This window comes from Nyctibius grandis, chromosome 3 (assembly GCF_013368605.1).
Source record: "Nyctibius grandis isolate bNycGra1 chromosome 3, bNycGra1.pri, whole genome shotgun sequence".
Classification (NCBI taxonomy): Eukaryota; Metazoa; Chordata; class Aves; order Nyctibiiformes; family Nyctibiidae; genus Nyctibius; species Nyctibius grandis.
Window position 1 is genome coordinate 31,779,198 of NC_090660.1, and position 14,184 is coordinate 31,793,381.

The window sequence follows — 14,184 nt, forward strand, 5'->3', positions numbered from 1 at the left end:
GAAAGACCAAAACACAACCAGAATGCCTGAACAGCCAAGCAGCAAAGCTTCTAAAAACTATCTATCTTTCAAATAAAAAATGAAAGGGGATAATAAAAAGGATCATAACATTTATCAGGATTAATAAAAAGACTCAATAATGCAGGCCAAGAAAAGAGCTTGAGAAATCATTTTTAAGAGTATAAAAACAAGTAGTATATTATTTTTGAAACTTAATCAGGAGTTGGCAGTCTGCTAAGGGACTTCTAAGCAAACAGATGATACAGGTACTAGAAAGAACAGTTAGAGAAGAGCAGATTGTAGAAGAAAGGGTGGGGGGGGTTTTGTGTATCTGTATTCAGTATGGGGTAATTCTCATTCCAGAATATTCTATACAGGGGAAACACATCAGAAGAACTGTCTCAAATTGAAGTATCAGTACAAGGCTTTATAGACAAAAGCAAGAACATAAAATATAAAAAGAATCACCACAAGCAGATAGGGTTCACCAGAAAGGGCCAATGAGACTCAAAGGAGTAAGAGCTAAAACTGTAGTAACACATAATGTCCACCCAAAACTGCCCCAGTATCCAAAGTCAGGAATGTGAGGTGACACCAGTCTCTCCTGGGATCCCTCTCTAAGACTAAGGGAAGTATCAGTAGGTCTGGTATCTATCCTGGGAAAATTTGTTAAAAACAAAGGTCTCAAAGTGCCCACAAAAGTCCTCAGGAATCCTAGGGTATGTGTTGTTCAGCATATCCATAAACAATTTGGGAAAGGGGTGAATAGCAACCTGACAAAGATGAGGGCCAACTATGAAGAATTACAAAAGGATTTCATGATAGTCACTACTGAGGAAGAAAATGGCAGATGAATTTCAGTGGAGATGTATGTGAAGCAAAGCAGCTCAAACAATCCTAATTCTATACACATGACAACGGGCTCTTGGTTGTCTATTAACAGTTAGAAATTGAGATACTTGGTGTTTATCATAGGTAGACCCATGAAAACATCACTTTGGTGCTCACTATCAGTCAAAAAAAAACAACCCAAAATGCAGAACATAGGAAAAGAATAAACAAGAGAGAACATCATGATGCCACCTCAATGCACGATGAACTCCATAAACAATTCTGGTACTACCACCACTTCCAAATCAATACAAAAGAACTAGAAAAGATAGGTTTCCAAGGATGGTCAAAGCTGCAACACTGTGGCTAGATATTGATGGAGTAACATTTGGTTTTAAGGTTCTCTTCTCTGCATGGAGTGAGCACAACTGTCCTTTGATACAGCTCTTTTGATTTTTAAAGGTTGTGTCCATCTCAGACCACCAAGTGGAGGTTGCTCCACTTGAGCGGCCTGCATGCAAGTGTGTAGCCAGGGAACCCCATGAGCCTGTGACCATTCCTACTGTATTGTATGCCACGGGATAGAGGACAGACACCTATCTCTGCCAAAAACATAATTAGCAAAATCAGGGGGTGTGTGCTTGTATATTTTATATACATAAATATGCCCTGGGCAAACCCCATGCACCCAACCTGAACGGTGAGAAGCTTTTGCTATTTCTTCATACACCTTCATTTGCCACATCGGCAGTTTTCTCTTTCTTTATTTATTTTCCATTGATTTGTATCCTCTCATCTTGTTAACCACGTCATATAAAATTTGTCAGTGCATACAACCATTTATTTAATAAGCTGGGGTTCAGAGGGCTCACAGCGGGTCAGGGAACATGAACGGGACTGTCATGCCTTTCGGTCATCCAGCACCATCTCAGTCTTCTCTCTGGCTGGCAATTATCAAAAGTAGCTCTACTTCAAGACATTTAACAGCCTGTGAAAAACAAGATGGTCCAACCCAGTTACTAGTGGCTACAACACTCAGCCAGTGCACTTGTAAAATTGTCCTACCCAATGACACTAGCTGGCAGCCACAGACGATAAACCATGTTCCAGAGAGCAATGGCAGTTAATTGCATCCTGCTCCCTGAAGTGTCCCCTTCAGAAGAGGGCTGAGACAATACACAGCAAAGCCAGCAGAAGTTTGCACTTTGATTAAACTAATTATTTCAGGCTCCAGAGCTAATTAGTACCTACCCATATCATTTAGATTTTTTAATGTAAATGTAGTGAACAACACATCCTTCTTGCATGCTTTATTCCACATGTATTGGTTTTGAATTCCTCTCCAAAAATGTAGCTTAATAACTTAATTTATCTTGTTTTTCAGACGTTCTCAAAATCCTTCGTCCTCTTATTATCAAAATAATCTTAAAGAAACTCTCCAATAAATACAACTACTATTTATGCAACATCCCAAAATGTGAATACAGGAAGATAAATTGAGTAAAACACTTATAAAAATGTATGCTTTGCAGTTAAATATATGCAAAATAAGTCACTGTTGAAAGAGCTCCACCAGTTAAACATTATGGATAATACATTACTTCACAGGACTCAAAGATATGCTTTTCAGATTAGCTGCAATGTAACACATATTAAAAATGAAATTATGTCCTTCCTTGTACCCATATAGACCCGTGGAAGTCAGAAACACTGAATACTCATTAGATTCTTTGAGCTATTTAATACTGACAGTTACATACTTTGGCTGTCACTTTTAAATCAAAGCCAAAAGGTGGCTTTCCCTCACCCCTTTAATCCTGACATAATAACTTGAGAATCTGGCTGTAATCAAGAAAAATGTCAAGATGGAACTTGCTTAAAAGTAAGGATCCCAAAATTTGAACCAGGGAGCACATGAGCTTCAGCACATGAGGAAACAGTGATCATTTTAGAGGTCTGTTTAATGAAGAAAAAGACAAGCTTAGGCTTCTTTCTCTACCAGGTCTTTTAAAAATACATTTTGCAAGAATATTCCACAGATTTAACATATCAACGTAATAAGGTAACATGAAAAATAGTTTTAATATTGAAAAGTCACTACTGTCATTGTGCAATTACTTTTCAAGTTTTTCCTAAGGTTTTGCAATTACTTACTAAACACAGTTGTTATTATTACAGAAAAAGTTCTTAAAGTTTACTCCCATAAGGACACTTTCCACACTCTCATACGTCTCTCAGTTCAGTCGACTTCAAGCCAAAAAGATTTCTTATTTCATTTTTTACTCCAGGATCAGGTCCACATTCTGCAATGGATGTTACTTCTATAATGATAAAATTTCAAATAAAGGTAACCAACATTTGAAATATAACTTTGCCAAATAACAGCTCTACAAAGGAGCAAAACTTCATACACATTCATAGCAAATGGAGCAAAAGAGATTCTGCAAATCCAGGCATTTCTATTCAGTGCTAGCTGAGGCCTTATTTAACCATTACTCTTACCCCATTTCATTAAGGCACAGGTAAGAAAATATTAAAAAGCAAAGAAACCAAAAATAATCTGGAACTGTTTTAGTGTTAAACAAATGTCACATCACCTGAAGAAGTGTCTAAAATCCCACCATCTACCAGTGGGAGTTGAAAATTGCCTGGACTCAATGGGGCAGAAAACAAGCTCAAGTGAAAGACTATGGCCACTTTCTGGAACAAGCTAGCAGGGTGCCAGTGGGGATTACAGGACCAGCTACTGGTCTGGACAACCTACCACCTCCTAGGTCTTGATCAGAGTAGGCTGTGCTTAGACCACTGTGCCGCTAGGAAGGACCACCACAGTGGGCTGCATCAAAGAAAGGGAATCTTTATGTACCTGCCAGGGTATATAAAGCAAGAGGAGGGACCTATGAGGAGCAGCTGAGGGAACTCGGATTGTTTAGTCTGGAGAACAGGAGGCTCAGGGGAGACCTTATATCGCTCTCTACAACTACCTGAAAGGAGGTTGTAGCGAGGTGGGTATCAGTCTCTTTTCCCAGGAGGGGATAGGACGAGAGAGGAAATGGCCTCAAGTTGTGCCAGGGGAGGTTTAGATCGGATATCAGGAAAAATTTCATCACCAAAAGGGTTGTCAAGCATTGGAACAGGCTGCCCAGGGAAGTGGTTGAGTCACCATCCCTGAAGGGATTAAAAGATGTGTAGACGTGGTGCTTAAGAACATGGTTTAGTGGTGGACTTGGCAGTATTAGGCTTACAGTTGGACTCGATGATCTTAAGGGTCTTTTCCTACCTAAATAATTCTGTTTCTATGGGAGAGGAAGTACTAGCAAACAGGTGCTGAGCCAAGTTCAAAGAGCATCTGTTTTCCTAACACACCTCTCGGGAGAAATAAGGTGTCTGAGTCTTCAGCCTGAATTCAGTCTTGCTGGAAAAGGAGCTGGGGGAATCTTCCTAGGATTATCCTGCAGTGCTAACCAAAGTACTAGCAAATTGGAGACGTGGATGGGGAAGTTTTACCTGGAATGGAAGGACAGCAATCCCACTTATCCAGTAACTGGGCAAGTCCACTGTGCATGTCATAGCATTTGGGGTTTTTATGAGGTCCCACAGCATGCAGTTCATCTGCCTGAGGAGGCTGGTGGAAAAAGCAAGTTCTAACTACTTTTACAAACTCCAGTAAGTGGCTCTGAAAAGCCATCAGTCCACATGGGATCTCATGGGACTATCCAATGATCAAATACCAGACTGGTTGCACCTGAAGCTGTAAGGGAAATACATCCGGGCCAGAGAACATCTTACCCCAGCTGCCCTCTGGAGCACACTCTGAGTATGCAACCAGAAGCCATTGCTCCTGCACTCTGGAGCACATCTTCCAGGTTAGAGAAACTTCAAAACTAGAACCACGGATGGTGGAAGAAGTGGATGCTCAGACAACAGACCTGAGGGCAAGGCTGAGAGGCCAGTGGTGATTTGTGCTGCTTCCTCTGCTTCTCCCAGACACAAGCCTGGAACAGGTTCTCACCAGGAACAGCAAGGGACTTCTATATCACGTAGGCACCACTAAGAACAGGAGTTCTGTTCAGAGACAAGAGATAAAGAAAATGTTTCTATACAGGCTGGAGAAACAGACAACTGGGAGGATAAGTGTAGAGATAGCCTCACACTCCTCTGCGCAGATGGTGCAATAGTCTCTTGAATTTTCAGCATCATCTGAATAATGTTCAGTGTCTGAAGATTGCTTATTCAAGAGATAAAAATAAAAGATCTAGAGAAGAAAATGTGTGGAGCTTTTTGTTTTTAATAGGATCAGGAGTGATGCTCAAAGAAAAAAAAAAAAAGAGAAGGCAGGGAAAATGGGCAGAACTGTGCTAATTCACCTATTTTGGGGTCCAGAGCCCCAAAATCAGAAGTTAAACCTGTTGGCATCTTCTCATTGTCACATATCAATAAGGCTTGAGCTGACTCAGTTCTTTCTGAAATACGCCGAAGCCACTGTGGCAGCACTTAGCTTGTTTGGGATCACAGACTGGCTATGACTGGGGATGTAGGCACAGGATGAAACACTACAGGTGTTCAGTTGCACTTTGTTCCCATGATGCTGGCACACGCAACTGCTCAAGAGATTTGCAGATCACTTCTATCTATGTTAAATGTCCATGCTGCCATCAGCTTGGAGTGATGCACAGTGCAGTCTGGAAGATTCCAGTGACTGGTACCATTATAATGAGCAGCTTTCTTATTCACAGCATAAATGCAGGGACTGTGATCTCTGGTTAATGTCCTTAATCTAGGAGACTTCTTGAAGGCTCAACCAAAGGAACCTATTCACCATTTTTGTAGGAGTTTTAAGATCTCCACAAATGGGTCATATGCCTTTGTCCACAACAAGGAACTTGAAACCAGTTTAAAAAATTTTAAGCAAGATAAGCAGACAGGTATTCACAGGTCCATGGCAGATCCACTATTAAGTTGCCAATACATGATTTGCAAATCCACATACCTGGCTCGATGTTGATAAAGACAGCAGACAATCATAGCCCAGTCCATCATCTGTCTTATACACATTGTACCTCAGTAAACAACAGCTCTAGTCAGTATGTTGTCATTTTTGGCAGATGCAGTAATCATTAGGAGTTGTGGATCCACCATTTTGAGTCACAATTTGTGACATTAAATAAGCTTTCCATTGCCAGGGTATCTACAAAACTTTAATTCATTAAGATGACAGTTCAAAGCTAAGCGTTTTTCCAACATAGCCATACCTACGGTTTTATCCAGTTCTTATTCAGCATCCAGGTTATTCAATATGAAGGATGAAACAGAGGTATGAAAAGTGAGGTTGCCACCAGCACCTCATTATCTTGATGGCTCTCTGTTTCCAGGCTTTTTAGGGACTGGCAAATGAGACAAGCTCTTAGCAGCATCAAAAGTAACCACAGATGTATTGGGAATGTCGTTAGCAAATGAAACAAGAAAAGGCCCAGGCTGATGTAGTACCGAGGAATGAAACCAGACACAAAGTTAGGCAATTCCTGCTTCAGACAGGAAGATCCAGCAACTTTTATGGGACTGACTAAAAAGGTGATACTGGCTACAGAAGTCACACTCAGACAACCAAACATACTATTGGAAGGAACATTTGGCAGGGATGGCAATATCCTAAGACTGTATCAAATAGCCAGCAGCTATAGCTGGAAGAATATATTGTAATATTATGGTGCCTAGAGACAAGGAAAAAAATTAGACACATAGGATTTTGTCATGGAACATTTTAATAGGGGACTTGAAAGCAGAACTGCATGCTCAATTATAGCTGGAACTATGGAAATAAAAGGCATTATAAATACGCTAATGTTTGTTTTGAATTCTTCCTCATCTTGGTAGTAGCAATAATCTGGCAGAATGAGTTTAAGAAGAGGTAGGATACCTCCTGGGCACAACCACCACAGCATCAAGCATGCAAACAACCCTGTCTCTGCTTGTCCTTCAATTAGTGAGGATTTTCCTACTTCATTACCTTCGCTGTGACTTAGCTTTCTTTTTGAGAGAATGAATATGCTGGAGTTTGAAAACAGTATAGCAGATGCTTTGGATTACTGTCAGTCTGCAAGGATTCCAAGGAATGCTTTCAGACCTGGGATATTCTTGGACTTTGGAAAGACAGTGCTTTTGAACCAAAAAAGCTTTAAATTACACAGGGCTGATCTCAAAAGATTACCTAAAAGTGAGAGTACATGTGAACTTCAAATACAGCTGTGAACTTACAATACAGATGTATTATTCTATGCAATTAGGTTATAACAAAGCACCTCATGAATAGGGATACAACATCACCACAACGTCAGTGTGGTGAATTTTTCAGATCCAGAGTACTGATGAGAACATTACCAGAGGCATGCAGCTGATGCCATTATGCAGACACCTAATCACTTGAGACACTGTGATGAGAATGATGGAACATGGCTTCCAAAGCTACTTTTTCCACATGGACTTGAAGACTTTTCCCTCTCCGTTTCAGGATGAGATTCTGATCACAGAAATCTGGAAGGGTTTGGCTGATGTCCAATTTTTACCACAAGCAGCCAGGATTTCTTTTAAACAGAGTAAGACCAATTAGAGGGAGGAACGATTTGCTGTCATTCTGACCAAGGGCCCGAAGAAATGGCACACCCCAGTTCAATCCCTGGGAGGCTTACAGGACTCTTCTGATCTTCTTCTCTTTGCACAGAGACAGTTCCCTGCCAGTCAGGTTGGCAGCTGAAAAGTTTTAATGTGCTCCTTCAGAATGAGGCCGCTATCTCTGCTACCATGCAGGATCAGTTAAAGGTAAATTCAGTCAGTCTGATGCCAGAAAACCAGTTCCTGCAGAATGCACAACTGCCATGTTGCAAGTACACCTCCCTAGCTAACTGTAGTCCCCCTTTAAGAATGATTGCTTACTCCCACTTTTGCTACAGAAGGTATTTGGGCATGTCAGTGATGTAGGTATGCAGCCAACCTTTAATGTCTTGGATTTAAGAATCAGTAAAAAGGTTCAGGAATCGTAACTGAACCTACCAGCATGATCATGAACTTTGCCGGAACTTCAAAGAAATGGTTGAGGGGGATAAGTAATATTTCTGCTCCACAGACAATCATTAGGCAGCTAACCCAAAGCCATCTCATGGTGCTTTAGAAGAGGGAAGGCATCAGAATGCCACATTGTAGAAGCACTTTTCACTCAACACATGCTCCACTTGGCCGATGATACCACGAAGCATGCAGCTCCACATCAATGTCAACTCATCAACAACCACATCTTAAGAGCTTTACAAGGTCACATGTAGCAGCAAGGGTTCAGGAAACAGATAAGGGCTACAGACTAGTGTTAAAGGTCAACACCACATAGCAGGCTTGTAGTCTTTGAGCAAGGGGCACGGGCCAGTCTAAAAGAAGACACATGTATATCTGGCAGCAGATTGGTGGACCTTGAGTTTTGGGGAAAGGGACAGAAGGAAGATCCTGACAGACTCAAGTCTCCTCCCACTTACACCATAAGTGTTAAAAGATTCTGAAATCCCTGAACTGTAGGTTTTTATTGAAGCCTGCATCTATGGACTAGGCAGTCTTTATATCTAGAAAATACATGGATAAAGGAAAGATATGGCCTCCCAATAAACTGTACAATTTGGGCATCATCCCTGGTTTCAGTCAGAGTTTTGTTTAAACAGGTAAGAAACAAAACATCACAACTGCAGACATTTGACATAATGAATTTAAAATGGCTTTTTTTTTCTCCTATAAATTGCAGTTATAATAGATATGCTCTGGCCAGAGAAAAAACTGTTCTAGATACACTAAAAATGGCCAGAAGTTTTTAGTACTATAAAGGGAGAGGGGGCAAATAATGAGCGTGTCCTACATATTATATTGAAAGAACAAGACAACAACCACACAGAAAATGAAACTGACCACTGGCATTTCTAAGCACTGGAAGGCTTTCACGGGTTTGGGAAAATAATTTACTCTCTATCGATTAAAGCAGCAGCTAAACGTGGATGACTGATCTCAGTTTGACAGTTTTCAGTTCACACCAGGTACAGAAAAATACAGAGGATACTTTGACACAGGAAATTCAAAGGTTGATACTATCACTACATTATTTAAAACTCCAGGCTCTGAATGGTCATCTTTCAAGCAGACTTTGGGAATCTTGTATCTAGTGTTTGAGAAAATAGAGTGCTTAATTCCAAAGGTCAAAATCACAATATTTTTCTGAGACAAAGAAAAGCAAAATCTCCCAAGAAACCTCTCTCTCAGTAACGACAGCAGTACATTGCCTGAAAGAAAGTAATCAGATTTCACGGCACACTTTGTAAGTAATCTTGTTTACTGTAATTTTACAACAGCTTCTATAAATTTTTCATCTGAAATCAGGAAGGCTACAGCTCGTATTCTGGCAGGTTGAAATAGCTGAGTAAGGGGAGTACATCCCTCCGTGGTTGGCTGTGTTTGGGAACACTTAAGAATACATTGCCAAAAAAAAAAAAAAGGCAACTCAGACATCACAGTGATATATTTTAACAATTGAATAAAAAAACTGAAATAGAAGGAAAGCCTCCCACCTCCATTGGTTTCAGGGTTTTTTTAAGAAAGCCTAGAACATAAAAATGGTTCATGCTTCACAAATACCCATTTTTTCTGAACAATATCTGATCCCCCTGTTCCATGTTCTAAGCTGTTCTTTGAAGTACAAGTGAGAAATACGAATCGAGTGTCATGGTGAGTCATTTTGGAGTTCTGTTTCCACAACAGGCTTAAGTAATTTTCAGTAAAATCTTAACTGCTTTGTACGAAATCTAAAGGAAACAACTGTTAAGAAAGATTTCCTTTAACTTCAAATGCACAGCACAGACCTACATAGAACTATCCCACTTCACTTCCATTGCGCCTCCTTTACAAAATCAAATCTTCTGTCAAAACAATTGCATATGTACTGGATGTGCAAAGTAAAGACAAGGATATTACTATTGGCTCTTGTGGCTCAGACACTTGTAACTGCTTGCCCCTTCCATATCATCAGGCACCAAAAAATGACTAAGATTCCACAGCTATATAAAAAGAGTATTCTTTATTCGGGTGCGGGAGAAACAGAACTAAACCTTCAGGAATATTTTAATCACAAATGCAACCAGAGCTAGACTATAATAAAATGCTTCTGGTGAAACTCTGGGCAGGGTTCCAAAGGATTTTGCCCAATATCCTGTGGCTGGAAGTCCATATAGACAAGCGTTCTCTGCGCCTGAAGTTACTTTCATCCGTTGACTGGAAACTTTAAGGATGGACCCCACCTCTCTCTCCACTCACCCGTCCAGTTGTTAGCCACAGGAAGATAAAGGCTCAGGAAAAAGGTTTTAAAAGCATTTTTTTTCGTCTTTCGGTATGTCTGGAATTCCAAATGCAAACTGAACTACAAAATTCACTCTTTCTGAAGTAGTAATGCCTGGCAAGATTCTGCTAGCTCACAGTTTTCTTTCCATAACTTTCAGCAGTCCTTCCATCTGGGCCCAGTGTTATGCCACCGTTGTTATCGTGAATGATTTACCTCAAGAAACGAAATTATGAAAATAAGCATGTGCAACTTGTAAACAAGCTGTAGATCGTACCATGACCGAAAGGCATGAAATTTAGTGCCAAACACTGTCAAGCCCAAGTTCTTCTGCCTGGACTGTAGGCAAACATTGTGTACATCACCACACCCAACTATACCTCAGCCTTAGTATCTGACAGACTTCTATTTCCATCATTGGTCCCTTCAGCCCTGATGAACAAGCATCCAAGTTAACACACCAGAATGAGACAAGGTGTCGAACCTCTATTTTGTACACAGAGCTCCAAAATTAAAACATTTAGGCATTAAACAACTGAATTATGAAGCATCAGCATTACTGGCCTCACATTATTACAGCTCACATTTACAACTGTTCTGTATTTAGTAGGAATGGCATTTTAAACAAAAAGCTCAAAAACCAATTAATACAAATACCAAAAGGAAATAAACCACCAATTAACTCTAAGTTTAGCAAATCCTGCAAGCAGTTCCTGCAGTTCATAAGCCAAAAGTTTGGCCATAACAAGCAAGAAAGCGGGATTCTCTGTTTGTTTAAGCAAACACTGTTATGTGCAGTGCCTCTAGAAGATAATCAATTAGATTATACTAACCTGCTCATCCCCCCTCTTAGAGATCACTAGTTCTATTCAATAAACACTTAAGCTTTCCAGAAGACCATTAGAAGATTTTTAAAACAACAAAAAAATATTATAAAAAGTCTGAGACCCCTCTAATCCCCATTCTTTACTTCAGAAATACACAATAATGCGAACAGCCTGCCTCTAATCATTAACAGCAGGAAAACTCTGTATGGAGCAAGAATTTTACTGCCCTCTGCAGCTTTTTCTTTGCGTTCAACGCAAGGGCAAAACGCCACAGATTTCTGGGTGAGATAAAATGATACCGACTGTCATCTGCCGCCGTGACATATTTTTTTCCTGCCAAAGGCTGGAAGCCCCGCACTGGACATGCAGAAAAGGTATCCGACCGACCAAACTTCACCTCCCTTACAAAACGAAGGCTGCGGTGCCCCAAAAGCTTTCTTGAGAAAATGGGTCAAACGCTACAAAATGGTATAGCGAGGGGGGGAAACAAGGAGGGAACGGCCCCTGTCCCTTGCCATAAAAACGCTACTTCAGATGCTGGTACGGGCTGTGTTTTTGTGCGGCGATTTAAACCCTGCCACTAAAACAGGCCAATACGGCCGACCTGCCAGTTGGAAGGGAGCAGAGCCAATGAATTAAGTGAATTAAACTCGATGCGCTTGTTGACTCAGTTTTCGCCCCATCAGCCGCGCTGCCGCTGTTCCAGCGTCGCCTCAAAACACCAGGCAGCAAAGTTTGGGCGGGGGGGTCCCCGGGCGCAGCAGCCGCTGCCCGCCGCCACCCCGGCGCCTCCCGCTACCAACTTTCCTCGGCAAAGGCAGCAGCACCGGCTCTCGCCCGCCCCGTCCTGTCCCGTCCCGTCCCGCCCCGCCCGGCTGGGCTCGGCGGAGGGCGCCGGGTGCGGAGGTGTCAGCCGGCCGGCGGCAGCGGGGATGCCGGGCGGTGCGGGTCCCAGACCGGGAGGGCGTCTCTTACCAGCCCGGAGGCGAAGAAGACGGCGAGCAAGGCCAGGCAGGCGCCCATCACGATGAGGAGAAGGAAGACGATGAGCGGGTGCTGCTGGCTCATGCAGTAGTAGGACTCGTAGAGCCAGTCCCGGGAGCGGGACTGCTCGCCGCTCGCCCCGCAGCCGCCGCCGCCCGCCTGCTCTGCCCGCTCCAGCAGGTAGCGGCGTCTCCTCCTCATCATCATCGCCTCTTGCCACATCGGGCAGAGCCCGCGCAACTCCCTCAGAGCCGCCGCTGCCGCCGCCGCTGCTGCAGGAGGCAGCCGGGGAGTGGAGCGGAGCGCGCTCCCGCGCGGGAGGCGGAGAGGAGGAGCCGCGGCGGCGGCGGCGGCGGCGGCGGCAGCGGCATGGTGCGCCGGGCGGCCGCGGCCGCCGCGCAGCTAGCCCGGGGCTCGGTTCGCCTCCGGAAAGCGCCACCCCGCACGCAGATGCCTTGCCCGGCTGCTCCGGAGGTGGGGGCGGGAGGCTCGCTCCTCCTCGCCGGGGAGGGGAGCGGGAGGCTGCCAAGAGCAACCGCCGAAGGGCGGCGGCGGCGGGGGCCGCGCCCGTCTCCTTCCCCGCGAGCGACCGGGAAAGCAGCCCCTGTCCCGCGCCCCTCCGCTCCCTCAGCGCCGGGAGATGCCCGAGGGGCAGGGCCACCTGCCGCGGCCACCGTGACCCGCCGCCCCCACCCGTCTGCGTGCGGCCGGGAGACCTGGCCGCCCGGCGCCCCCGGGGGGCGTCCGGTGCTTCCGCAGGTGCCTCTCCCGACGGCGGCCGTGAGGCGGCAGGTAGCCAGGGGAGGAGTCGTGCGCGGCTCCCGCGCCCGGCCCGGCTCCCGCGCGGGTGCGTGGCAGCACCTCCCGACGCGAGAGGAAGACAGGTCTGAAAATCTCTCTGAAACTACTCCCACGGGCGGAGGGCTCGGCAGGTCTGCTTGGCTGGGTACCTTTCCCGGGGGCTGAATCTCCCTTTTTAAAAATCATGCCTCAATTTTTGTCAAAAACAGACATTCCAGTTAGGAAGCAGCATAACATGCATTATCCACAGCTTACCTTGCTCTGAAGGAGTCAGTTACTCCTAACAAAGCAGGCACTTGAATCAGAGTGGGATATTGGTTAGTTTTCCTAACACAGCAGGCACTTGCAACAAACCGGACATGTAACTCGCTAAACTTACCGTCATGCATAGCATTTACCAGTTTTGTAAGCACATGCATGCAGTTCTTCCGCAGCCCACTGCCCCGCTGAATGTCCCTCCCCACAGGACAAATCCCTCTCTGCCCTCTCTGACCCACTCTCCGGCCTTTGCTATTGCTTTGCTACATCCTTTATCTCCCAGGGGATGCAGGGCTGCCTAAGCTCTCCATGGAGAGGAAAAAAAACAGAGCGACATGGGTGCTACTGAGCCTAAATGCCCCAAGGGTGGCTCCCGGTTCCTGGACTAATGCCAAGAACAAGAGGAGTACTACATTACTACAAAAGGTGAAAAACTGGGGCTACCGTAGGTCAGCTTAAGTGAGAGATTTAGAGCAGAGGGCTAATCATTAGCCAGGTGGAAGAGAAGGCAGGTAACTAGGATGATATGGACCGAAACTGCCCCTTTGATGCCTAATGCTGCCTTCTTTCTCTGCCACCGTTCACGTTTTTATCCAGAAGAAGAAGAGGTGCATCAGCCACCAGTGTAGAGAAACCAATAGCACACATAGCTCAGAAGCCCTGTCTGTACACTTACACTTTTTAGATTCCTTGGGCTTGAAGCAAGGATGAGGCTCAGCTTCCCTGCCCCCTGTTCCTCTCGGCTGGCTGGAAGGAAGAAAAGTTCCTTGGCTTTCACTCTTCCTTCCCCTGAAGTGCTTGCTGGGGCAGAAGGAACAGATAAGGAGAAAGTGGAAAGTTATAACTGTGCCCACTGTTCTGGGAGAGAGAGGGTGAAAAACTCTCAGAAGCAGCAGTGATAAGATTGAAGGATGAACACAAATCTATGTGGGGAGAACATTCTGGCAGAATTAATTGCCGGGAAGGAGTTAGTAGAGGTGGGTGTGAAAATTTTTGCAACATGAAAAGGCTTTACTTGCAGTCACTTCAAAAATTGTGGAGTTGGACACCCTCACTGTTACACACATATATAGTGCGATAAGCAAGGGGAGTTTAAAAAAAATAAGAGACAAACCAGAATTACAA

At 44.2% G+C, this 14,184-nt stretch overlaps 1 protein-coding gene across 1 annotated transcript in view; it reads right to left on the minus strand.

Moving 5' to 3' along the window:
- The window catches only part of ADCY2 (adenylate cyclase 2), a 236,481-nt gene extending 224,177 nt beyond the window's left edge, over positions 1 to 12,304 (minus strand). The window contains exon 1 of the mRNA XM_068397286.1: positions 11,992 to 12,304. Within this exon, the coding sequence (XP_068253387.1) occupies positions 11,992 to 12,222 (231 nt within the window). The 5' untranslated portion in view covers positions 12,223 to 12,304. The remainder of the gene's footprint in view (positions 1 to 11,991) is intronic.
- Positions 12,305 to 14,184: the final 1,880 nt, after the last annotated feature.